Below are 27,151 nucleotides of genomic sequence, written 5' to 3'. Positions count from 1 at the left end.
TGAACATTCACCCGCCACGCCACCACTTACCCTTCGGCCTAGAATCTGGTTGATAGCTGCACTTTCTTTCAGAGTACACTCAGCGACGACATTGGCTCTCATTTCTTTCATGTATAACATAAAAGCATTCAGAGGCTTCTTAATGTGAGGTCTTTTTGGCTCCTGCTCCTTTCTCTGTTCATGCTGAGGCTTCCTAAAAGGTGGGTGTGGTGGTGTCAGGGGATGGGGTGGACAGGATGAGGAAAAGATGGGAGGAGAGAAGGAGAGCATCTGTTCACCTCTTCAGTCAGACCCAGGCTGGAGACACCCCTCCCAGCTGTCTACAGGCCCCAGAACACTGTCAACTTAGAAGAGGGACTCAGGACTCTGAATAAGGACCCTTTGGCTTGAGAAAGTTTACCGACAGCTGTAGAAGTGTTTATAATACAACACGGAAAGGGGTTTGTGAAGATGCTCCATCTAGGGCCCTGAGGCTGAGCTCCTGGGTCACCTCAGGAAAAGGTGAACACCTCGTATGGGTGGCCATTCCCCTTGCAGAACTGAGGTTCTTAACTCTGGGGGTCAAGGCCCTTTAGGAGCTGGTGAAACTTAGACTCTCTCCCCAAACGAAAGCATGTTGGCCTTGCCTCCATTTGGGTTTTCTGGACGATCCCATGCTCCCTGTCACCCATCCTCCCGTCCCAGTCTACAAACCCCAGATTAAGAAACCCAATCAGCAATGTCTTCAGGGACCTCAGCCCTGCTGTAACAACCTGACACAACCTGGCCCCCGAGGGAGTCCTGGGCTGGCCTTCTGAACCCTGAACCCTGAGCTTTGAAGCCTCAAAGCGGGTGAGGGCATTCACACAGGACATGCACTGAACCCTCCCAATCTACCGCCCTCAGGTGCCGGCAGGTGCTTCCCCGCCATCAGAGCCCATAAAGCCGGCCGCACAGGGCTGGAGGGCTCCAGACTCTTCCAAGCCACGCTCTGAGGATGACTCCTTGCTTGTGAGCTTCATCTTCTGAGGTCTGTGCTCCTTTCCAATCTCAGAATCAAAATCAGCACAGTGACAACTCAGCTGCTTAATGTCCTCGGGGTCAGAGCTACACCGGTTTTCACAGTGATAGAGAGAGGGAAGGTTCCACGAGAGCAGAGGAGAAACTGCCGTCAAGTCCTCACGGCCGTCACAGGAGAAACCAGACGCAGTACTCACACGTGCATTAGGTCGCTGTCAGCGTGGGGGTGCTCCTGCTTGACCTGAGGTGTTACGATGGCTGGATGAGGGATGCCAGTTGTGTGGGGACCAGGTGGACCAGGAATCATATGGTGGGAAAACCTAAAAGAAGGAAAGAGAAGAAAACAGTATGTACTAGTGGCTGTTGTTGCAAAAGCTGGACGGAGTCTCGAGACCATCCACTGCCTGCTGTTGGCTGAGGGTGGAGACACATCCTGATATACCCAGGAGGATTAACTGTAAACCAGTGGGCTGATGAGTAGTCTCTTTCCCTTCTGTATTCAGGTGGAAAATATTTCTAACTATTCCCTGTAGAACAAATTTTCTTCCAAACTAACAGTAGAATCTGGCATTTTCCTGGGAGGGCTCTTGGCCATAGGATAAAAAAAAAAAAAGTGAGTCACTTTTCTTGCAAAGCAGTTTTAGAGAAGAGTTTCCATAAGAAAAATTATTGGAAATATAACACTTTATTAACATTTAGCTTTTTAAATGAATTTTAAATAAAAGCTAAAGACGTCACATTTAAAAATCTCTGCCTACATCCTGAAGCAACCCTCCCATTAAGAGTCTCCTCGTATTGGCGGCTTCTTCACTAGCGTGAGGAGAGAAGGACTGACCATGCGAGGGATGGGAAGATTCCCACAGTTCTTGGTTTCAGAAGGTTGCCATTACCATCACCCAAAACAATTTTCTACACAGAAAGGAACATTTGAGAGACGTAGTCTTATGGAAAATTGGTAACAAAATTAAGGGGAGGATTTAATTAAACGGAGGATACAGTCTTGCGTCGAGGCAAAGCGACACATGCTCAAGGCTGTTCCCCAAGAATGTTTGCGGGGCATAAAAAAAAAAACCTTAAAATATCCACCACCATCCAACACAAAGGAGGAAACTGCCATGCAAGAAAATAAAATAAGTGAAGACAGTGCTTTCAACAAGCGCTTCGGATAAATTCAGATACGCTTCAGAAATTTCTGCTTTTCAAACTTTCAAAGCAAACATTTAATTCAACAAGAACAACACTCTTAGGTCTTTCATCACAGTCTGTACAATTCCTTCATCTGGGAAGGGAAGAAGGAACTCTCCTTGGATACGTAATATTTCAGAAACAAATTTAAAAAGATTAAGGAGGCATGGTAAAAATACAAATATTTGATCAAATAATGATGCTTTGCTAAATGCACCATTTGCAAAAACACATGATGCTGGTTATTGGTCTGTAAGAAAATCCTGTCATCAGATAGTTCTTACAACATTGAAAAGTATAAAGATATATCTTGGGGGGGGGGTCCCCTCCCAACCAGTTAGATTTACAATTTGCTGAACAAATAACTTTTTTTTTTTTTTAAAGCTGAAATTCACCACAGAAGTTGTGAATTTCATAACTACATAAAAAAAGTAAAGACTCAGACCCGGTCCCTAACCCAACAGTTTGACTTCCAGCACAATAATGCCAGCTCCCTTGAAAAAGCCACATGGAACACACAGATGACACACCACAATGTGTGTGCGCGCCCAGCCCCGGCACAGAAGACATCCTTCCCAAAGCAGAAGCATTACACACAGCAGTGTGCACAGCAGAGCGCACAGAGCTTCGCCCGCGCTGACCTGTCCACACAGGGCCTGATTCGCACACTAGGACACACACCCGTGGGGCCGGGTGGCCTGTGAGCGCCCTTCTTTCTCTTCTGACAGCCTCGGTCCAGGAAGGGTCTAGACTATTTTCAAACACTGTCGCATTAACGGATACAACTGTCCTCAAGGAAAGCAAATGACAGAACTCAGACCAAACCAGTCCTTATCCTCCCCCTTAGCCCACCCCTGGCACATTTTGAATCAAACAAGCTCTTCTCACAATGTCCCCTTTGGGGACACTTCACGTCCCACAATTGGGCACGGGTTCTGGTGTGGCTGAGTCCCTCTCCCGATGGGCGTGTCGTGCTTGTGGTGAGGTGCAGTGTAGGGCTCCTACAGGGACCACTGGGACACCTAGTGTGGGAGCCAGGCACACTGCACAGACAGACACGCGGCTGAGTTACACCCCCTCCGAGGCAAGCAGAGGCGTGCGAGATGCAAGCGCAAGAAGAGCAACTGTCTGAGCGCCCGTCCCCGCCTCCACCTACCTGGACATGGGGGTGTCGACGGAGAGTGAGGATGGGTAGGGCTGCCTGAGTCCTCCCGTGAGGGGGTATACAGGCTGACCTTGCCTGAGGTCACAGAAGAAAGGAACCCATCAACGACAAAACATGGTTCCCCAACCAGCAGGAAGGGTTTGATGGGGGGCGGGGGGGACACTCAACTAGAAGGTTGTGGGAGCATCAGGACCACAGCATTTCCTTCGTTCCCCACCATTTCCCTTCCTTACCCTCCACCCAATGACAGCATCGTTTGCCTTGAAGGCCACCTCTTACCCCCCCTTTAAAAACAAACCGGGCCAGGAATCACCTATCCTTTATCCTTCCCCCTCCCAACCCCATTAACACTCTGAACAAAGCAGGCAATAACAGTGTTTACTGAACATAACATAATGGAACCTGGGAACAGGGGGGAGAGTCCCTTCAGAGAAGGTGAGTGGATTCTTTATCAGAATCTTTGAGAATTTAGGGAAGGGAAAAAGAAGTAAACAGAAATGTATATTTATATAAAAAAGAACAAATATTTTAAAAACGCTGCCCTTCCCCGCCCCCAATACCCACGCTACAGTCTAGAAATCAAAGATCAAGTCATTGGAATTATTCTCTCCACTCTGAGAATTCTGTTTCTCCCTCTGTTCTTCCCACATCTCACATTTTTCATTTATAGTCTTTATATCCAGCTGCCACTGATGCAACTCGGCACAGGATTATTGCCCCTAAGCAGCTAAGTTCAGAGAGAATAACTGATGTGGGTTTGAAAGTGTACGCATAATCAATTAAATGCAAACCAAGTTAGCGACTCAGAGATTTACTGCTAAAGGGGGAGAGAGAGAGAAAGTTAGAATTTCCATGGCTGGGCGACCCCTCCTTGCTGAAGAAGAGACAGTGTAAGGATGTCAAGGTGGGGAGATGGGGCAGTGACGTGGGGTTTGTGGGGACAGAGTGCCAGGTAAAGAAAGGAGAGCAAACATTCGCTCAGGTTGAAGCTGTTTCCCTGGAGGGAGTGTGGTGGGGCGGAGAGGGAGGCAGAAGGATGGGAGTGGGAGCAGGGAAAGTTGTGTGCTAAAAATAAAAAGATAAAATTAGGCTACCCTATATAAACGTATCCTCTTTCTTTCTAAAATTTATCTCCTTTCCTCTAACCATTATAATTTAAAAAACTTTGAAGGTAGCACTAAGAATTTTTTAGAAATACAACAAAATAGAGAGCATTTGGATTCTGAACAAAACCAAGTCCAAACGTCAGTTTTTCACTTCTCTGAACTCAATCTGGTGCTTACTTTATTAAAAGTCAAAAGATGCTTTTGTAGTTTTGAATTTCTCTCTAGTTATTTGTCATTTACCTCACTTGTCCATTTATAAGCAAAGACCAATATTCAATGTGTCTAAGTCTATGTTTCAAAAACATAACTTGCTCATAAAAACTAGAAAAGCAGCACCTGACTGAGCACTGTGTCCCGGCCTCGCAAATGCCCAGAGCCACGAAGAGAATCCGTACAACTATCAGCTTCAAAGCAAGTGCTGCACAGTCATTTTCTACACTTATTAGCAAACGAATTCAATCCATTTCAAAGTCTCTCTGTTTTCTAATCTTTTAAATTGAAATGAAATAAAGTTAGCACCTCACTTGTTGATGTACAATTTCTTCCACTCCACAAGTGTGATCACTCATGAAGCTAATTTCCATGAAGGAAAGGAGAAGAGCATGTTCAGATGCCTGGCTGAAGCTGCAGGCAGGATCTTACCAGCCAAGAGGTGGGGTGATCTGCCCGACACCCCCCGGAGACAGGGGGTAGAAGGCGGGTATCTCAGGAGCCGGAGGATGTCTGGACATGCCTGGGAAACAGAACAGGAGAGGCAGAGTGGTCAGACTCACGGGACACTGGACAACAAGAGCAATAGAAATGCAATAAAATGCTTTATGCCATTAATACTTAAGGTCTAGAATGAGGCAATATTTATTTACTGGATCCACTTAACAGAAGTCAGTTTGTTAGCTTTTCTCAAGATTTCAAGGTCTGCAGACAGTGCACTTGAGGAACTCCTGAAAGAGTAAACACACTGCTAGTGAAACAGTCGTCAAAATAAGACTTCTGAATGATTTAGCTTGCCCTCATTATTTCACTTTGGTTAAGAAAATGGTAGACAACTGTTTTTGTGTTGCATGGAAAATGACGGCCCTTCATAAGTAGACGCCTGCCATGGTGCTCAAGGATTAGGTAAATTGCCGCTCTCTTATTTTCATTGGCTCCCTTATGGACGCACAGATTTGGGAAATGTGATACCTCAGAGGATCAGAGATTAATTAGGAATCATCTTCAGCCCCGTAATGGCCACACTTGATATGATTCATTTGGTCTCTGCCACTTCAGCTCCAACTAAGCTCTTCGTCAAGTTGAGTCCTCTGGGCTCCAAGGTCAAGCTGTTCTGGATTAGTTGTATTCCACAGAAAATGAGTGCCACCAAATTGTTTCTTGAGCTCACACTCCCTAGAGTACGCCACCCTATAACCGTGAAAACCACCTAAGGATTATACCTAATCCTAGTCCCAAATGGCATCTCTGTGTTTACGTCTTACCTTGGGTACAGAAAAGGGGGGTGAGACACACACATAACAATGCAAAATATAAAAACTCAGATTCGATGTGTTTGGGGGAGAGTGATCTGAATAGAAAAAAGCCACACAAATTCCTTTACACAGCTAATCTGGCTTTAACAGACCATTTCCATAAAAACACTCCCAGGTCTAACACCCAGAATGTGCATCCAGGGGTTGTAACTACATTGTCCCGTATGTGGAATTAAGTGAGCAAACAGACAATGCTCTGAAGTATTCTGCTTTTTTACTGTTTAAAATCTCTATGAGCTTCATTTGGATCTTAAAAGATATCGAAGGCCTTGGACATACGGGAATGACTTCAGAAGTGTGGCCTCAAAGTTGATGTTAATTTGACTCTGAAGTTGGGACAAACTATTTCTCAGCTCTTACAGGAAGCAGGTTGGAAGGAGAAAGTCTCTACCCTCCCTCCCTCTCTCCCTCCCCCTCCTCTCTCTCCCCCCCTCTCTCTCTCCCTCCCTCTCCCCCCACCTCTCTCTCACTCTCTCTCTCACTCTCACTCTCTCACTCACTCTCACTCTCACTCTCACTCACTCTCTCTCTCTCTCTCTCTCTCTCTCTCTCTCTCTCTCTCTCTCTCTCGACAGAAAGCTTACATGGGAGCATCTCATGTTTTGCTATTTTTAAAAGAATAGTCTCAAATCTCTTTTTCTTTTTGGTTAGAAATACTGCTTCTTTTGGTCACAGTGGACACAAGATTGCACCCTCTGGGATTTCTTCTGGGGTCCGCGGCGGTTTGGGCAGCAGGGGTGGCCGAGGGAGCCTGCGGCACTGAGTCTTGACGCGGCAGAATCACCGGGCTGCTTCTCCAGGGAGAGACGGTGAGCATCGCAGCCTTCCTCACCCCGAGATGCTGACCCCCCGAACTGCAGGGTCTGCAGGGGGACTGCTCAGATTTGAAAAGAAAAACTAGACCACCAACTCTGGAGAACCTTGGAAACTTCGTGGAAATCTGAACTCGAAAGTCACGACTGGAGGTCAGAGACTACCTGAATCATCTACTTTAATCCCTTGGTTTTGCAGAAGCAGAAATAAAGGTCAGGAGAGGAGAAGTGACTGTGTGGGTACACACAAAACATGTCCTGTCCTGGGCTCTTATCACTGGGACACAGACCAGTGACTTGCTTGCTGTCACACATCTCTCAGCAGACAAGCGGACACCTCGCTCTCCACCTCAGTGGGGGAGGGACATACGCTAGCTGGATTTGGTTTTACCGCTCGAAGGAGGACGGAGGGAACTAGCATTTACTTAGCAGCTGCTACATGTTAGTTCCTACGCTGGGTATTCAATCTGACTTTTTCTACTAAATTCTACTCATATTTCAAATACCCCTCTCCTATGGAATATTCTCTAGTTTTTATAGCTGAGAAATCTCTTTCTTCTTTGAATCTACAACATTTTATTTGCACTTTTAATGTGGTACTTAAGACATTCTTCGTTTTCTTTTGCACTGTTTGTGCAAATAATTTCCTGCATGATCTGTTCTCCCGGTCTACGTTTCCAACCACGGCTGTCTCCAGAGGAGCTCCAACACTTCTGAATGACCGAAAAATGAACAGGTGGAATAATGAGCGTTTACAGGGACCCACGCCCCCGCTGGGTCAACGTGGTCAACCATTTTGCAAGGACATACAAGCGTGTGATGTTGCGTAGATAACCACACGAGCAGAAAATGGATCCGTGTTTTCTAAATAGCTTATTGTCATCTTAAGATCCTGTTCCCAGAGATTCCTAGAAGCCTCTCCACCAGCCGCTGTGCCACTGAAAACACAGTTCACATCACTCACTTAACTAGTATTTACCCAACACACTCTGCGTGCAGCACACCCGTAAAGATTTTTAAACTTTTATACGTAACTTTTATAAACACAGATGACATGGTTCTGGAGTCAGACTTGTACGGATATATCAGTTCTGCTGCTTGCTAGCTATGTATCTTTGAGGAAGTTACTGAATCATTATTGTTCTGTAAAATAAGAATAAAAATGGAATGGGGCTGTCTTGAAGAATAAATGCATTACTCTATGTAATACAGAAAAGTGTTTGGTACACAGAATAAATGCTATGTGAGTGTGGGTGGTTATTACAAGGATACAATGGGTAACACAAAGATATAAACAGGTACATAAACCCTCTACTTCCTAAAAGCTCTTTGATATTTTTCCCAGACATCATGAGTAGAACAAAATGATTAATATTAGCAGGCTTTCCTTTTCCTACACGCATGCACACACACACACACACACACACACATACACACACACACTGAGAGGCAAAAACTAATGTGCTTCCTAATGGGAAATTAACCTCAAGTTATTTTCCTACAAATGAGAATGGGTTCTGCTGACGGTTGTATTTATTAGATAGTTCTATCTAGGGTTCGAGTATGGACATGATGCCCTTTTTGGTTTTGGGTTTTTTTTCTCTTTAATGAAGTAATCAGCCTCCCAGGAACTCTGAGATCAGCAACCCTGCCTCTGCGCCACCCCGTTCGAACTCGCCGCACTCATGATATAGCCAACAGGCAGGCGGTAGGAAAGAAAAGAAATAAAAAAGCAAGAGACCTAGTGAGCTTTTTACCTATTTTGTGGTGGTCAATGTACCCAAACGGAGTGATACAAACTCAAAATCATGTAAATTAGTTATTGTCAAACCAAGGTTTACGTACTCCCAGAGATACAGGGTAATGAGATATACAAAGTCTTTTTTTTAGAAAAAAGTAATTAAAAATAGAATCTTTATACTAAAACAAACAGTGTATGGAGTAGAATGCAAACATCATGGAAATTTTTAGGACAAGATAAAGACTTCATGGAAAGTGCAAGCAGAACTCTGGACACAGGCCCCAGGCCCCCTCTAGTTCTGGGGGTTTGTTAAAAAACAAGTTTGAGAAGCAATGATAGAAATTACAATGAGTAAGGCAAGACGAGGTGGGGAAGCAGCAAGAGGTGGAAAGAGAAGAGAAAATATAAATGTAACTGATAGCCAGGCATACACTTGTTTTTTTTTTAAATGGAACTGTATAGAACTCCTGAGAGAAAAACCCCTGAGCTGTTATGTGTCATCCTTTTAAATAAGTTCATTTCAAAGTACTTAGAATGGGGCCCAGGGCAGAGTAAGCACTAAGCGATTGTTAAATAAATAGGTGAAAACTAAATAAAACATACCACTGGGTTCTTTCTGCTGCCACTTGTCTTTCACTGCCAGCTACATCTTCATGGTGCCCAGACATGTAATGTCTAGCTCAGACCCCACCCTGGGGTTGGGACCCCCACGTTTAAACTGCCCGTCTCCTGTCGCTCTTCAGATCTCTCAGAGGCACCCTGAATCCTCCACAACTGAGGGCGTGTTCTTGATCTTCTCTCCCAAACTCATCCTTCTTCCTCAGAGGCCCATCCTAATTCCTTTTCCCACCACACAGCCATAGCCCTGTCTGATGGCCCTTATTCTGCGGAGGCCCTTGACAAAAGGAAGGAGAGCAGAGGAAACACTGGAAATGAGGCAAACCTGCGAACACCTGCACAGGTGAGTCCTACCTTCTCTCAGTAAAGGGACCTGGGCTCCACTCGAGTCGCAGCCCGAAATTAACTAAGTCCTGAAGTGAGCTGTGGACTTCAACAAAGGAGGGAAGTGAAAGTGTTTGGTATTTAACCTAGAAGTGTTCACAGTAGTGGAAAAAACATCCAGCTTGCAAACTCCACTCTCACACACATGTATGAAATTTTCTTGTCCACTATAGGTCAAAGACAGGGCTGGAGAGAAGGGCAGCATGCTGGAGAAGCCAAACGCCACAGCCTTACATCCTCTGCTTTCACGTGGCTCTACAGGACCTCTCATTGCGGACATCTAGAGATGCTGCTGAGGGCCACGTGTGCACGTGCAAAGAGCAAAGCCCCCCTGGGAAAAGATGCGTCCTCCAGGTTTGCTCTGAGCGGAGCGGACCGGAAAGTCTGGAGAACCTGCGCTCTGTGTCCCACAGCCAGCCCGTACCCTCAGGTTAGACACTGGGCGCTTGGGTTTTTCAGACCGCTCACGCTGAGTGTTTTTCTGTAAATGATACAGGAGCAGAACTTGGTAATAATGTAGAGAAGCAAGGTAAGATTCATATTACTTTGACTTTAAGCAGAGATGGTTTGTGCTTTAATTCTTACTTATCTCTAAGTCGGTGCCGGTAAATAAGAAGAGGAGGATAAAACAAGATATGGGTGTAAGTGAAACCAAAAGAAATCATAAAAGGCTCAAAAAAGGTAACAGTTGAAGTACAATCTCCTCCCTTGTCCCTCTTCTAACTCCTTTTTAACATTGCCATCAACACCCAGTGCATGCTGAGATAAATGACCACCACGGGGGGCACGGAGGTCAAAGTTTCAGTGCAAACGTATTGCTTTACACTGTGGATCACAGACTTTCAGAGCCATCACTTTAAAAATGACCCTTCTATGCTTTTCTTCTGTTTTTTTTTTTTTATCCTGAAAAATAAAAGAAGCAACAAATTCTTGTGGATTAATAAAAAAAATGCTATCAGATAAATTACGCTTCTCTCCTATAAATCTATTGATTTGCCAGTGACATGGAGCAAAGGCCATGCAGACTGATGAGACGTGGCTCCCCGTGGGTGGGAAGAGGCCTGGCAGGCGGGGCTCTCACCTTGCTTGGAGTTGACATCTGATGGGATGTGTGACGGGTGTGATCCTGGAGAAAAGTGCTCGTCGCTGTACGTGATGAGAGGGGTGAGAGGATGGACCGCATGGGATGGCTGCACCACGGGCACTTTATTTGACTGCAAAGTAACGACAAGGTCAATAGTTAACGTGGATGCCCAGTGCTTGCCTCTCCCAGAGAAAAAGCCACATGCCAGCAGTAACTGGACGTCAGCGCAACCCAGGAGCCACCTCCAGACCTGGACAAGGGCAGTCACCTCTGTATGCACTCAGATCTTCTCAACCTTCCATGCTAAACGCTCCGCAGGTACGTGACTATCCCACCAGGAGACCCCCAGTTATGAACTGCACCCCTGGAGGTGCAGCTTGAGCACCGTTCTCCCGCGACGGGAATCTCCGTACACACGTTTACACGCCCTTCCGGGCTACCTCCTCACCTTAGGTCAACAGAGAGTTACTGGAGCAAAAATTAGCAATGTTGATTAAGCTCTTCATTCATTACATGTATCTGGCATTAAAAGAGCACTCAATAAAAAATTGTTCAATGAACAAATAAATGAATAAATACTGCCAATTTAAAGGGCAAATTCTTAACCCAATAAATATAATGTGGTGTATTGATATCCACTTATTTATAGAATTCATAATTCTAGTTATATACCTTTAGGAATCATGTCATACCATTTTTTGTATTTTATAGCTTTGTCAATCAAACATGACCATTCAAATGTCTGAACCCAACTCAGTTCATCTTTAAATTCTCTACTTTGTAAAAGTCTTCATTGATAAAAGGGAATTTCAATCTTGAGTTCAACCACGTAATATGAAATAGATCTTGTAAGAACCCTTTCTTTCCTTCTTTCTTTCTTTCTTTCAGATTGGTACCTGAGCTAACATCTGCTACCAATCTTGTTTTTCTTTTCCTCCTTTTTCTTCTTCTCCACAAAGGCCCCCAGTACCTAGTTGTATATTTTAGTTGTGGGTCTTTCTGGTAGTGCTATGTGGGATGTCGCCTCAGCATGGCCTGATGAGCAGTGCTGGGTCCACGCCAAGGATCCGAACCGGCGAAACCCTGGGCCGCCGAAGCAGAGCAGGTGAACGCAACCACTCGGCCATGGGGCCGGCCCCATGTAAGAAGACTAAATTATTAGCATTTTATATTTTAACATACTTAATGTGCTTATATTTGTTTAAAAACAAATTTTAGGGCTGGCCCCATGGCCAGGTGGTTAAGTTCACATGCTCTGCTTCGGTGGCCCAGGGTCTTGCTGGTTCAGATCCTGGGCGTGGGCATGGCACCGCTTGTTAGGCCACGCTGAGGCGGCATCCCGCATGCCACAACTAGAAGGACCCATAATTAAAAAGAATATACAACTATGTACTGGGGGCATTTGTGGAGAAAAAGTGGAAGAAAAAAAGAAAAGAAGATTGGCAATGGTTGTGCTCAGGTGCCAATCTTTGAAAAAAAAATAAAAACAAATTTTATTATTTAATTTGGAAGTCTAAAACTACATATATTTAATTTGGAAGTCTAAAATTACATAGCAATAACACTTTTTAAAGGTTCAGGTAATTTATTTGGACTTCATCCATTTGAAATCTGGGATTCTTTTGTTTGGCTAAAATTGACATTTTTTTCCTACCCAAGAAAGTGCTTACTAAGCAAATGAGTAAGGTAAACAAGACTCAGGCAGCTTAACCTAAGTAGCAGGACTGTTTCCTATAGAAACTACATCCCTCGTCTCAAAAAGAAAGTCAGCTCAACAGAGTCATATACATGCAAAATACCTTTCTGATTTTAAACTTATTTACTAATTAAATCAGTCCAGGAAGATCTCTACTTAGACACACTATAGTAATAAGTAACTTGCGAATTTAAGAGGAACAGAACATAATGCATTTTGAATATTCTCTAATTCGCTAGCTCAGACATACCTCCAGCATAATCAGTTTGAACGAGTGAGGTTTTTACTGTACTACAGACTGAAATGCATGTGAAATCTGTTTCTCCAGAAGCAAATATCTGTATTTAAAAAAAAAATTGAGGAAATGCCTGGAAACTGAACAGTGTACTCTGCTGAAAACGTGGGTATGCGTGAACAGCTGAGGGCCTGGAACACTCCTGTGTGTGGTGGCCGCACCTACAACACACGCTAGTTTTGCATTTGATGTTTTTACAAATTAGGTATCAAAAGTGTGTGGCTCCCTCAGGAAAACTAGGGACAAGGACCCTAGTGACACTCAATTCTCCTTCCAGCTGGTAATGGTGTTTCTCTACACCCTGTCGTTACAATCTCCAGCCAGAAGAAACTTAGGGGAAAAAAGCAAGGGGAAGAAAAAATCACACTTTTTTAGACAATGATATAATTTTCATACCAGACTGTCCCTATTTCATAATTATCGGCTCCTTGCTAACGGCAGAACTTCCATGGCTTGTACAGCCCTTGGTGTTTGTTAAACAAAGCACCGTTATCAAAGCCACACGCCTTGTCTCTGGTACTTCAGCACAGACATGCAGGTGAGTGTGTAAAAGGTTAAAAAAACGTGTCAATGCTTTTCAAGTGTTAATGACACGGTTTGCCAAATACACAGAATGAGCTTCTTAAATACAGGGGATGCGGAATGCTGGGGTGGGGGGGCGGGGAGCAGGTGGATGGGTGCAGGGATCTGATGATAATATTATAAACCCTCTTAAAAATGGAAACAAAAATCTCAACACCCAAATGCTAAAATGAATCTGTTTCAACTATACTCTAGAATAACTGCTCTGAGTTTCATTTCAACAGTCTCATAAGCATAACTGCCAAACAATCTACAGAGATGTTTTCCTAGGGTAGTTGTGAAGAGTGAGCAGTGCAGAAATCTTCTGGAAACACACATATTTGGCGTGCCTTTCCTATTTCCCAAGCCCCACCTTAAGGAACTCGCATTAGCGGCAGCATCTTCTTAATGTCTGACCTACCCCTCCAGTCATATTGCTCAGAATCTAGTGCCACGAATTTTTGCTAAATTATGCTATCCTTGCTCTCCTCTTAATTTTACGGTTTTCAACACAGATTTGCTTTCCTGTGGGAAGGAGATAAGAAGCTGAGGATTTTAATTTAAGCTCTGGCCTTGTCTTATATTTTGCAAGATGGATAGCGAAAGCAGTACTAGTAGGTGTGTTAAAGCCAACAAGGATTATGTCCATTTTTGTGGCCAAATAATGAAAGCAATATGAAATCTCAGTAATATGTGCGAGCACAATTCGAAGGTTATATTTTGCCTCCTACCAACCACCTCCACTACGTATATAAACAGATCCTACCTATGCTACACATTGCCATCACAGCCAAGTGTCCTCGGCCTGAAACTGTGGGCTTCCCGATACCAGGAGCCGCTGTGCTTTGACACGATCTGCACACACCAGGGAAGAAGCCGGCACTGCGACTCTGCGTATGTTTCAAGACAGACAACGTAACCATCCTTAAGTCTAGTCCTCCAACCTCCAAAAAACAAGGCGGCACGTTTTGGGGTGGGAAGTAGGTCAGCAGAGGAGTAACCAGATCACAGCTTCACAGACAAAAGTATGCAACCACGTTACAACACGGGGTTACACAAGCATGTGTGGGCATGTGTAGAAGATGCGCCAAGCACTTTCCAGTCCTGACAGCCAACACAGACACGGTCCCTATTCTCACACAGCTTCCTTTCTACGGCCTGGAAGTGGTGAGGGGGTTGTGAAGACAAAGAATAAATGTGTAAAATAATAATAAAAAAAAAGCAAAATCTGAAAAGACAGCATCAAGTCCCAGGAAGCCAGGAGAGTCAGGGTGTTCTCCTCAGCAGTCTCTGCCTCACGCTGGAGCCGTAAGAAGCCAAAGATCCTTACTTTCTGAGACAGGCAGCTGGGAAACAGGTCAGCAGGCTGACTGTTGTCAGCGCCTGTAGTAACACAGCTCTGCTCAGTGCACAACTCCACAACTCTAGGTCACTGGAATAGAAGGGAATGGAAGCCGGGGTCCCTCCAGACAGTGGAATCAAGTGGAGGAGAGGCTCCTACTCCTTGCTTGGTCCTGTACAACCGGCACCTCACTTAGGAGGACCCACGTCTCCTGACCCCAGCTCAGGGCTTGCCCTACTGCACACTCCCTGTAAGGGAGTGTGGGTGAAGAGCACGCCATCCCTTCTCCTTCATGAGCACAGTCATGAGAGTCTCAGCTTCCCGAGGAGGACCACCAGGTGTTCCCAGTGTGTGTCCTTTGTCTCATGACCCCAGGGTAACAGCATGCACAGTTACTCCACTTCATGAGACACTCACTCCTGCGCGCAGAGGTTCAGCATCTCGTCCAAGCCCACAGGGCAGTAAGGAGCTAAGGTAGTCACAGACTCTGATCTTCCAGCCACACATCCTTTAATCTCGGCAGGTGACTGGTCAGGTGAGCAAAGGAAAAGTGAAAAAGATGGGAAGGGCAAGTACAAGGGGCAGAACACATAAGGTGGACCCCAGAAGACAGCTCTCCCGCCTGCACTCAGCATGCAAGCTGTTTGGTGGGAAGTCCGTGATCCTTCCCCAAACTCGAAAATCCACCATCGGGCCGTCTACCGAGGGAGCACGTAACATCACAGCAACCAGCACCCACCCAGCGCTCACTGTGTGCTAAGCACTTCACAATGCCTTTGAGGGAGGGGCATTGTCCTCCCTTTACAGATGAGGAAACTGAGGCATGGAGAAGTTAAGGAACTTTCCCAAGGGCAGAGAACCCGTAAACGACAAGGCCAGGTTCAAATGCAGAAAGTCTGGCTCCAGAGGCCACATTTGTGACCAGCACACCACGCGGCCTCCCTGAAGAGCTGAGCTCATAAAGCCTTGGACTCTGCGTTGACCATCTGGGCCACACCTGACAGTGTGTGACATCCATAAAATGACTGTGGTCTCCATCCCAGGCACAGGAGTCACATCAGACAAACAGGCGCCTCCCAGAAGTGGCCAGAGCCACAGAGACTCAACTGCTGCCTTTCTCTCCAGGCCTGGAACACGTTCCAAGGAAGCCCGCTTGGCTGCCACCCAGGCTGGTCCCTGAAGGTAAGGACCTCTTTGGCATCACAGCCAATAAAACCCACACCTCCTGTGGACACGAAGTGGGTGCCACTTAGCGATCCTGAGAGCCACCCCCAGGGCAGCCTTCCCAGAAATGGCCCCTCACCGCCGGCCGGGACTCTCGCTGTTGCGAACGCTGTTAGCCTCTGAGGATGTGGTTCTGGGAGGGATAAAAAGTGGCTCAGCTCCCTGCCGGCAAAGGCCGTGGGCCTGCTGGTAAGTGGAGTAATTGGGGAGAAACCTGCTGGCCCAGTAGCTTGTCCCCATTTTGCTCACCTCATGATTTCAACTAAACCCACAGGGCAGGATCCGGCTGTGCATAAAGGTCTTGAGTTCCACTGCAATTGGCTGTGCATTTTATCAATAGTCCTCCTGGTGATAACCGAATCCAGGCGAATTTTAAGACGCCACAACTTACTGAGAGGAGGGATTTCATCAGGCCTCAATCGTTATGGTGGCATTTCACTTTTTATTTAAACTCTTAAGAAGTCTGGTACTCGTGAAGTGGAAGCCGGGTCACTTCACATCCTGCCTTCCCTCCTCTTCTGAGGATCTGGGCGTCCCAAGCCCTCCCACAAAGAGAAGCAGACTCAGTCCCCTCCAAAGGTACGAACGATCCTGCACCAACCAGACCTCAAAAGTAACAGTTCACACTGGAAATCTTTCCTAGGAGCCACCAAAGCATCCGCCTGTTTCAGGGCTGATGTGGCTTCAACGCTAGGACCACGCCCAGTCATGACGCAGAAGCTTTTCACACACAAAAGTGAGGCCCGGACTCTGAAGGCTTCCTGAGCGGGAGCTGGGAAAGTTCTAAGGTTCGAAAGGGACAAGTATTCCATGAGCCCAACTCTGGGGGCACAGGGATGGTCTCTACAGACACCTGGGATGTTTTCCCAACACGGGAAGGGACATGTCACAGGGAAAAGAATTCATACAGCTTGGACACCCAGGAAGTGCCCGTCATTACGGCCGTGCCCTTCCAGTCTCTGGCACTCATCCACACGAGTGGGCAGGACCACTTCTGTTTTTATAGATGAGAAGGCGGAGTCCTTTTGGACACAGAGCTAAGTAATAATTAGACGAGAGAGGACTTGTGCTGGCATTGTTTGGTACCCGAGTCCTGCTCTTCCTGCCCCACACTGCCCACTGCTCAGCTCCTCTCCACCTCTGTTCCAGACCACCTCCAGGCGTTCAACTGTAACGAAGCATCTGGACAGAACAAGTGACCTCCTGGAGAAGACCGATGTCACTAGCAGGCCTACAGACAGACTGCTGAAGACCTGCCAAGAAAGAGGGGTGCGGAGCGCCCACTGTCTTCCCGAGTGTCTGTAAGGTGATGCCGTCCATGCAGCACATCATTTAAGCCGGAAGTCCCCCCAAGTTAGGTTTTTATTATGCTTCCTGCTTTATAGAGAAGAGACCCGAGGTTCTCAGAGAGTAATTTATACCAGATCCCACAGGATGTCAAGCAGCAGAGACAGGATTTGAACCCACGTCTGTGCCTCTGAAGCCCACAGTTTGTATCCAAGGAACCAAAAACGGACAGTCTGGGCACCCTCTGGTTGCCAAGTGGAAGAGATGAGAACAGAGTCCAGTATCGCAGCACATGGGCACTGGAGGCGGAGAGTTCAAGCTCCAAACGTTTAAACGCCACTCAGTCGCTGTGCTTAGGTAAGCTGCTTAATTTTTTGGAACCTCAGCTTCCTTATACGTAAACTGGGTGGACTGAGACCTCACAGGATGACGGTGAGGATGAATGAGCACCACAGACATCTATCAGGCCCCAGCACACCATCTACCCTCAATGAACAAAGGGCAAAGAGACCCAAGAGAGGAATCACTCTGCTCCTCAGAGCCTGGGTCCCACCACTCTGGGCACCGCAGGGTTTGGAATTTAGAGCTGAGCTTTCTGTCAGCTGGATTCCCCACCAAACTCGCTTCTCCCTCCTGGCAAAGCACTGAGTCCATGCTGTGACCCCATACCTCCCTCCCAGCCTCCAGGACCTGTCACAAACGGCACCCCATGCTCGAAACCTTAACTACCACCGAACGTTCTGGCTTAGGTCTCGCGGCGGCACTCGCTCGCTCGCTCAGTTAGATGGTCACTAACAGACAGAAATCTCTCACAGCACCAGCTCCCAAATGTGTGCTCTCAGGCACCTCAACACTCTCGCCAACCGGCGAGGGTCCCAGGAGCTTCTGTGTGCATTTATCTACAAATACTTATCCCAGTAGAAATTAAAAGGAGAAATTTAAAAGTAGGTATTAATTCACTTAAAAATGACAAACCCCTAACGTTAACACAAAAAATATTTTTATGAAAAATTACCATTTTCTAAACAAAAAAATTAAATGAGAAGAGTGGCATTTAGATTCTGCAAATCTCTTTAGCATTTGGTTTAACAGAAGACAACTGGATTCTCTTTTCTCACATCTCCATTTGGATGTTATTTTGGTTGAAATATATGAAGAAAATCCGACCTCACACAGATATGCTGTTGGTAAGGGAAGGATGATTTTAATATTTTTTCAGATAATTGTGGATCTTCTTGTTTGATACTGTACCAAAACTCAACAAGCAGTAGTTTGTCATAGGCTAGTTGCAATGTAGAATCAAGAACTCCATCTATCCACTCCTCCTACCCCTACAGTACAACCCACTGCTCTGGCGTGCACGCTGCGTTGACCCAACCATCACTTGGTAATGTCAGGCACTGGTCACGTGGAAAATACTGGTTCACTGAGTTGACATATTTTGTTATACAATATAAAAATCACATTCATTAATATTATCACTGATCTCAGCAGAAAAGCTTTAAGGATTTTGGACGCTATCAAGCCCACAGTAGTGGATATGTTTTCTAAAACTCCAATCTTTGCTTGAAAGCTCAAATTTTATCATGGGCAACAAACGCTGTCAATCATTTTCACTGAAGACAGAGGCTCACATTGCTCATTCGTGAGAAAATATCTGCCAAATACCGAAGAAGAACTATAGTTTGCCAGTTATGCATTCAAAGGTCAAGATTTAATAAAATTATTAACTTTTACTGCCTCATCAAGGATATTCTTAACTGACATGGGCATGTTTTTCCCTGGGAGGGTGCTGTGGTACAGAATTCAACGACCACTGGTACCACCTGGCCCCCGCAGTTTTACCCAGCGTTGCCTGTCACCATCAGTGCAAAGCCCATGCAGTGGAAGGGAAGAAATGTGTTAGTGTTATTATGAGTGGCCTGACCTGGGGACGCCCAGCTGAGGGACCCCTAGGGCCAGAGATCACGCTCTGAGGACTGCCCCCATAGTGAAATAATAGTACAGAACGAGCTGTTGCCTGTGGACGATCTAGGCTGCTAAAGTGAAAATTATTTCAGTTAAGCTGAATTCAGAGAGAAATTGGTTCATGGGTTACAAAGATGGGTTTTGTGATGTACTTGGCTATCATTTTCCCCCCTCTTATTTGCTACTCTTCTAAAGGTACAAAGCAAGAGAAATTTGAAAAGCAAACAAAAATAATATATACCACACTCTTTTAAAGGATATTTTAACTTTTTTAATTGTGATTTTTTTTTAAAGATTTTTTTCCTTTTTCTCCCCAAAGCCCCCCGGTACACAGTTGTATATTCTTCGTTGTGTGTCCTTCTAGTTGTGGCATGTGGGACACTGCCTCACTGTGATTTGATGAGCAGTCCCATGTCCGTGCCCAGGATTCGAACCAATGAAACACTGGGCCGCCTGCAGTGGAGCGCACGAACTTAACCACTCGGCCACCGGGCCAGCCCCAAGAATATTTTAACTTTTAACACTCATTCGACTCCTTTAATGTAACTCAGTACAGAACCCCAGACACGCGTTCACTCATTCAACTGTGAAGCATTCTCTTCAAAGGGATTCTTGATAGACAAGAGCTGGGCACTGTTGTGCATCTGTGTTCTCTCACTAGAAGGGGGTCCCACCTTGGTGACTTTCCCAGCACCCAGCAGAGGTCCTGGCAAAGTGGAGGCATTCAACGTCTATTTCTTATGACTAATCTTCTGATGAGGCCTTCAGCACTAGGAGTCAGGCTCCTTTCACCAGAGCATCCATACCCTTATTCTAAACACAGAGGTTGATCCTTGTGTTTTCTGTTGCTGCATAAAAAAAGTACACGAGTTTAGCAGCTCAGGACATCACAACATCCTATGTCACAGTTCCTGTGGGGCCGGATTTGGGCGTAGTGCGAGCCATTCTCTGCTCCCAGCGACACCAGGCACTGGCCAGGCTGACTTCCTGGCTGGAGGCTCTGCAAGCTCACCTTTGTGGTCAGGAGAATTCAGTTCCTTGTGCTTGTCCCCACTTCCTTGCTGGCTGTCGGGGGTGGGGGTGGGGGGGGGGGGGCTGGCACTCACATTCCTGGACAAGTAGCCCCCTCCAACTTAAAGCCAGCAATGGCGCATCAAACCTTTCTTGTTCTGAATCTCTGACTTCCTCTTCTACGACCAGTGGAGAAACCTCTCTGCTTTTTAACGGTGCACATGACTATGTCAGGCTCCCCATCATCTCTCTTCGTAAAGTCAAGTCCCACAGTGAGAGTGGGAGGGAGGGGGAGGGGGCAGTGTGATAAGCTCAGGAGGCTGCAAGACCTAATACCATCCGTCAAGACAACGATAACCCATGTAACTTTCTCATTTTTTCTCTCCTTTACAAAATGTTATTAATTAATCTTTAGCAGACAAAAATGAAGTACCATTATAGACATTACTATTTGGTGGTGTAGTTATTCTGATTACACTACAAAGGTCTGAGGTTTACTTAGTTTTGGTTTTTCTCCTCCTCTTTTTCCTTTTTTTTATCCTGGGGTTGCAACGTCAAGAGTGTGTTACTCACATGTGTCAGAGCTGACAGGAGGCGCAGCTCAGGGGGAGAGACAGAGGAGCCGGGATCAGCACATCCCCTTCGTTCCCGTGAAGATCAGGGATCGTGGGAACCGTGTGAGGAGAGCTCCCGTGAATGGGGTCCCGGCAGAAGGAACGGGAGAGGCAATCACTCAGCAGGGTTGAGGGTCCAAATGAATTTACTTTGAAGAAAATTTAAAAAGAGCTTTGGCTTTTTCTCCTATATTAACATGTCAGATTTGGGCCAATCATTCGCCTTTTAAGAAAAGTTTTAGAAAACCATTATTTTATATTTAAGTGCAACTCTTCTACTACAAGGTATGCCAAATCTTAAGCTCTAACTTAATTATCTGACCCTTGAGGGTGACTAAAGAGTCACGTGATTGGCTTACCATTTATTAATCACTAATAATGCACTAAATGCTGTATGAAATAAACATGGTAGAAGGAAAATAAATCAAAGAAAGATAATTAAAAAGAGGAAATATAGTCTGCAATAATTAAAACCTGGATGCTTGAGTGAGAAAGACAAGAGAAGGGACATTCACTGAATATTTTCTACGTTTCAGGAACGATGAAGGATGCTTTCACACTGGCCATCAAATTTATTTCCCCATTTTCTAATTCGGGCACAAACTGAGGCTCAGAAAGGTTAGGTGTCACCCAGGGTCATGCGGGCTGGGCTGAAGCTCGACTGAATACACATCTGTTCTATCCCAAACAGACGAACTTTTCACTGTGAACTGCTGCAAAGAAAGGCAACCGAGGGGAATAATTCCTTCTGGGACCCAAAGGGGAGCCCACGCTTTTCAGTAACTGGAGTCTACAAGCAGAGGGGCAGGGATTGAGGCTGGAAGCTGAGAGAAGATCAGAGTGAAAGGGAAAATGACTTCTAATTACGTAAAGTTGCAACATCCTAGCATCTGATTGATTTCACAACACCTTCCCCACACCCCTCATTCTAAGAGCCGCATTTCCTTTTCATGTTAAACTCTGTGCTTTGTCTGTGTTAAGACTGTCCTTTGAAAATTAGGAGAAAGAACTAGAGTCATTTAAGACAAACCAACCAACCAAACAACAAAACAAACAGGCTTGAGATTCGCTGTGCTAGCAGTAAAATATTACAAGTAGGGGGATGTAGTGGTTAATTCAGAAGTGGAATAATGGAGAGAAGGGAGCACAGGATCCTAAGGAGGCAGGATGAGAGGGGGAGCCTGCCTAGACCACCGGCTGCACCGGCGGGGCTCTGCGGAGCGCACATGTGTATGTCAGATTTCACAGTGGAAGGACACAGGGTAGAGCAAGATTCCAACGGTCCATAACACTTTCTGGATCACAGACACTGTGATCTGACGAAAGCTGTGCATACACGATTTTAGACACAAATACAAACCACACATCGATGGGTGGACAGGCTGTTGCGAACAGGGGAGGACACGGAACGGAGTTGCCCTCAGACCCTGGATTAAAAACTGCTGCCCTATTCTGGAAAGCAGCTTTGGCCATCACTGCGTAATAATTTATTACTATTAATAAGTAATATTAATAGCGTTAGTTGGCTTGTCGAAAGCAGTGTTTGTGTAGGTCACTGGGAAATGATGGAAGGTAAACAAGTCAGAGAAGGTGAGTGAGAAGTCAGGAGCAAGAGCCGCCTCTGTCTCCTGCGGAGAGCCCAGAGCAGAGGCAGCAGGCTCCACTTTTCCCTGGAGACCAGTGTCTGGGTTGTATGATGACAATGTGCAACAGGACAGGACAGAATGAGGCAACCCCAGGAGCTCCAGAGTCAGAGAGGGAGTATGGCTCTGGGGTGAGTGACTTCCCAGAGGCTCTCCTCGGAACCTCACCAGCCGTCCGCCCTAGAGAAACTCAGTCTGGTGTTCTGGTGCCGGCCTGGGCACTGCTGGTTAAATAGGCTCTCTCCACCCACTGCCCAGGGACGGCACATTCGGAGGGAAGGAAGTCCCCCCGCCGCCCCCCAGCAGCTATCAGCCGGTCTCAGAGGGCTGGAGATCTCCCCACGGCACTCAGAACGTCCAGTGGGAAAGATGAACATTTGGGGCCTGACTCCAGATCTCCTTGGGATGGCGGTGGCTGGAGCCTGCCCAGAAGGAGAGCGTGGATGAGCTGTTTACATGTTCAGGCTGCCAATGGATGGTACAAAATCCCAAAGGGCCAGAGGCAACAGCCTTAAACCTAACACCTTCATACTGAAAAGGGAGGGACCCCTCACACTTAAAGCAACTATGTAAAGCATCTGCCTTGTCTTAGTTAACATAAAATAGAGTTTTGTTTTATGATCAGGTGTGAAGCGTAATAAAACAGCAATAAGAAGGCTTAGGTGCCAATTTTGTCCCATCAAGCCATCTCTGATTTCAGTAAGTGCCAGACATGTAACATACTCTCTGCTTAAAACTGGGTGTTTTAAAAAGTGAAAAGAGTAACATTTAAGTCTGTGGGGATCCTCATTTTTCTATAGAATTTGCTGAAGAGGCTTTCAGAAATTAAAAGAAAAATACAACAAATAAATTATTTCCAGTTCAGCTGCTAAGTCTTAAGCTCTGAGAGCTAAACTTAACTAGGAAATTCAAATCATTTTCTACGAATATATAAATGTGATATTTATGCTGTAAGATAAGCATTAAAGCTATTCTACAGAGCTGTGCTGTCCAGCATGGCAGCCAGAAGTCACTAGCGTTCGAGCCTTGAAACGTGACTAGTCTGCATGGAGACGTGCCGGCAGAATAAAATACACACAGCGGATTTCAAACACTTACTGTGGAAAAAAAGAATGTAAACTATCTCAATAATGTTTTATATTGATTACACATTCAAGTGACATTTTGGCTCTACTGTATTAAAATAAAGCTATTACTAAAATTAATTTTACCTGTTTCTCTTTACTTTTTTTTTCCTGCTTTATTTCCCCAAACCTGCCTGTACACAGTTGTATATCTTAGTTGCAGCTCCTTCTAGTTGTGGGATGTGGGACGCCGCCTCAACGTGGCCTGATGAGCAGTGCCATGTCCGTGCCCAGGATCCGAACCCTGGGCCGCCGCAGCGGAGTGCACGAACTTAACCACTTGGCCACGGATCCGGCCCCTCTTTACTTTTTTATGTGGCTACTAGAAAATTCAAAATCACGTATATGACTAGCATTTGTGATTCACATTATATCTCCACCAGGCAGCTCTGCTTTACACTTGGAACATCTGGAGGTGAGATGGCCCTTTCCCTATTGTACCCCAATTTGACTTAAACAACCAAAAAAGTAGGCATGTTTGTTAACATTCCTGTTATGGAAAAGGAAACTTATAGATAAGGAAACTGAAAATCAGAAAAGTTTAGTGGGAGAGCTGGCAATCCAACACTGGATTTCAGAATCCCATAATGAGGGCCAGGTCAATAGGTTTATTAAAACCAAATATTTATCTGTTGAGCAGTATAAAACCATAACATTTCATGTCATGGTATGAAAAGCATTACAGAAGGACATCCATCTTTCACAGGATAGAGTATTTGAATGCACAGTTTGCTGCACAGCAGCTGTAAGTAACTTCTTCAATCTGCCAGTCAGTTCAGATCACCTTTTAGAACACCTGGTCCACATTCTCAGCTTCATTACAAGTTAACGATTAACTCATTCCTGGAGGGGTCACCATCCTTCCCATCTGACATCAGAGCACACTGTCTGAAAAAGACCAGAGCTTATCTCGAGCAAAAACGATGCTGTCGGCATCACTGTTCACAGTATATACTCGTATGAGTCAAGGAAAAAGAACCTTTCGTGCTGGATTTAAAAACAAAATCCTGAAATGAGTTGAAAATTGAGGCAGAAAACTTAAATGACAAATAGTGTAGATTACACAAATCGGGTTTTATGTAACTTTGCACATTCTGATTCGTCTGAAAGCCTCCAAAGAAGTCAAACTAGAATAAAAACCTTTCCATGAAAATATCTGTGTCAATGGTATAAAAAGAGGAAGTAAAATGTAAAGACCTGTTAAAAGACTCTTAACTCTATTTACACATTACAAAAGAGAAATGTTCTATAGCCGGTGCAAAATTACAGTAGCAAAGATGACAACAGCTACTCTCTGCTAGTGAAAAAGGATTCTTCTCTGAACACAAAATCAAAGACAAACTCCATTTTGTGCCACTTACTGTGAATAGGCAATTTCCTTCCTGAATGTTATTTTGCATCTTTTTGGGGGAACATGCTGAGGAACTCAAGCCAGACACTGAACGTCCGCTCCACAAATCCTTCCCAAGGGCAAGCCAGGCGACCCCTAGTTTCCCGTTGTGTCCTGGAGCCGGCTTGTCCCAGCTCTCCAGAGCTGACTGCTAAATTTTCAGGAATTTTGAGAGCCTGTTAATAGTATGTTGGAAGCTTGAAATTGGCCATGGTAGGATTATTTACACCGTGGAAATTGGCAAACGTGGAAAGTCAGAGCCACGTCCCCCCAGGCTGGTTGTTAAACATGTAACAGCACACCTCTGGCAAACACTGAACCCCTTCCTAAATTACAGGGGGAGCAAACTTTCCTTCCCTCATTTCTCTCCGACAAGCGCCAGGAACAGAATCTTGATCTCTGAAACCATTCCAGAATAAGAAATTTCAAAGATCATCGTTTGACATGATCTAGGATGACCTGATCCAGCCCCCACGTCCTGCCAACACTGGGAATTCATTACTTGGTCATTAATTACTTGGCCTGGTTCCTTGCCTCTGGGCCTAAACAGCTCTGGGTCTGAGTCACCAGGCAGAAGGAGCCCCACTGCCAAGCATGGGAACAGCCGTGTAGAAGGGTCACGGGCATTCTCTTCCCTCTTCTCAAGGAAATAGTTAATGTAGCAAAAAAAAAAAAAAAAAAAAAAAATGGTGTAAAAAGCTTAATGTAATTATTTTTGAAAGTTATCCATAACAAATGAATTTTATACAGAAAAGCAAATAATTGAGACTGTCACATGTGCATTAAAGAATGCAGCTTCCAACAGGAGGGCAGCAAATCAGAGTGAAGTCACCCAGGCCACCTGCACAGAACCCGAGACTGGACTAAAAACTTAAAAAGCGGGAGATGAGAACTTAAAAAGCGGGAGATGAGAGCTCCTGTCTGCAGCGCATTCACTCAAGAAACACACACAAATTCTCTCCAGAGACCATGAGAATCAACCGAGGGGCATCTGAAAACAACTGCGAATTTTAGAGAGAGGTATAAAGGAGGAAGAGAACTTGAGGGCTAATTAAAGAATGCTCGTAAGACACTACCCTTTGCTTTAACAATGCTTTCCTCAGGTTTCTATACCAAGGCTGGGGATGGGGGCCGGTTCTTAGGCAAATAATAATAGCATACTGAATTTGAAGTCCAAAGATCTGGATGCTAGTCCTGGTCCTACCTGCTATCCATTGTGTGAACTTAGGCACATAACTTACCCTTTCTGTGTTTCAGATTCCCTGTTAAATGAGGCTAATCCTTTCCCTGGCTAAGTTTGCCCAAGGATCAAATGAGATCACGCACGGAAAACACTTTGCAAGTGGTAAAACACTATGTAAATACAACATGAACTCCACTTTGGAGAAAAAGAGGTCATTAAGTTCATTTCTTACACTGAGAAAGTTATTACCTGAGTGAACGTGCATGACTTCAGTGAATACCAAATAAAGCCAACTTTGAAATCTGCTGAAAGTTAACAATGGCCTCAAAGAATCCTCTCTAAACTGTGTTTCATTACTGATTTGAGGCCTCAAGGAACTACTTCTCTATTAAGGTAACTTCTTTGTGTAAAAATGTTTTTTCTATGATGCAAATACGCTACAATATGGTCCATCTATGAGCCTGAAGGATATTTCAATTCACCTCTTTAAAATGTGTCGCCTGCTCTATCTGAATCCCAGTATTTTAATGATGCTTGAGTGGAGGTAGATGAATGGATGCTTGGCTGCATAAGATAATACAGAAAGTGGAAATGTATATGGGAGGGGCTCAAGAAACACCAAAGACGGTCCACAAATACAGGAGGTGGCAAGAAAGGTGACCACAGGTGAGGGGAGTGGATGGGCAAGGACCTTAGGCGAGACAGTTCAAAGTCTGTAACCCTGTGGGGGATTCCGGGCCCCAGCAAATGATACCAGAGTGAGCCTGAGTATTTCCAACGCCCTTCCCAGCACAATGACCATGTGGTCACAAAGGTTTTAAAGCTGTGAATTCCAGTACCCTGATATTCCGTACAGTCATGTGTTGCTTAATGATGGGGACACGTTCTGAGAAACGAGTCATTAGGGGATTTCGTCATTGTGCAAGCATCACAGAGCATACTTACACAAACCCAGATGGCACAGCCTACCTACCACACACCTAGGCTATGTGGTACTAATCTTACAGGACCTCTGTCATATATGCAGTCTGTCATTGATGGAAACGTCGTGATGTGGCACATGGCTGATTCTTCTGGCAGTAGCTACAGAAGCAGGAAGGTAGGAAGGCAAAAGAAAGAGCCGCATGTGATCAGAGATGACAATTTACCTGAACACTTAGCAAATCAGTTTGAGGACGGATCAGTGTGGCACT

The 27,151-nt window shown here is 45.3% G+C and overlaps 1 protein-coding gene across 9 annotated transcripts in view; it reads right to left on the bottom strand.

Moving 5' to 3' along the window:
- Positions 1-27,151, bottom strand: part of LEF1 (lymphoid enhancer binding factor 1) — a 119,186-nt gene that overhangs the window by 27,256 nt on the left and 64,779 nt on the right. For 6 of the 9 annotated variants that reach the window (XM_070611760.1, XM_070611758.1, XM_070611761.1 and 3 more), the window contains 5 exons: positions 10,618-10,750; positions 5,098-5,188; positions 3,341-3,424; positions 1,197-1,319; positions 31-193 (listed from right to left, as the gene is read on the bottom strand). In XM_070611760.1, the coding sequence (XP_070467861.1) occupies positions 31-193; positions 1,197-1,319; positions 3,341-3,424; positions 5,098-5,188; positions 10,618-10,750 (594 nt within the window). The remainder of the gene's footprint in view (positions 1-30; positions 194-1,196; positions 1,320-3,340; positions 3,425-5,097; positions 5,189-10,617; positions 10,751-27,151) is intronic. The other 3 variants (XM_070611763.1, XM_070611762.1, XM_070611764.1) reach the window with 1 other exon arrangement.

This window comes from Equus przewalskii, chromosome 2 (assembly GCF_037783145.1).
Source record: "Equus przewalskii isolate Varuska chromosome 2, EquPr2, whole genome shotgun sequence".
Taxonomy (NCBI): Eukaryota; Metazoa; Chordata; class Mammalia; order Perissodactyla; family Equidae; genus Equus; species Equus przewalskii.
This window is presented reverse-complemented; position numbering and strand designations above follow the sequence as displayed.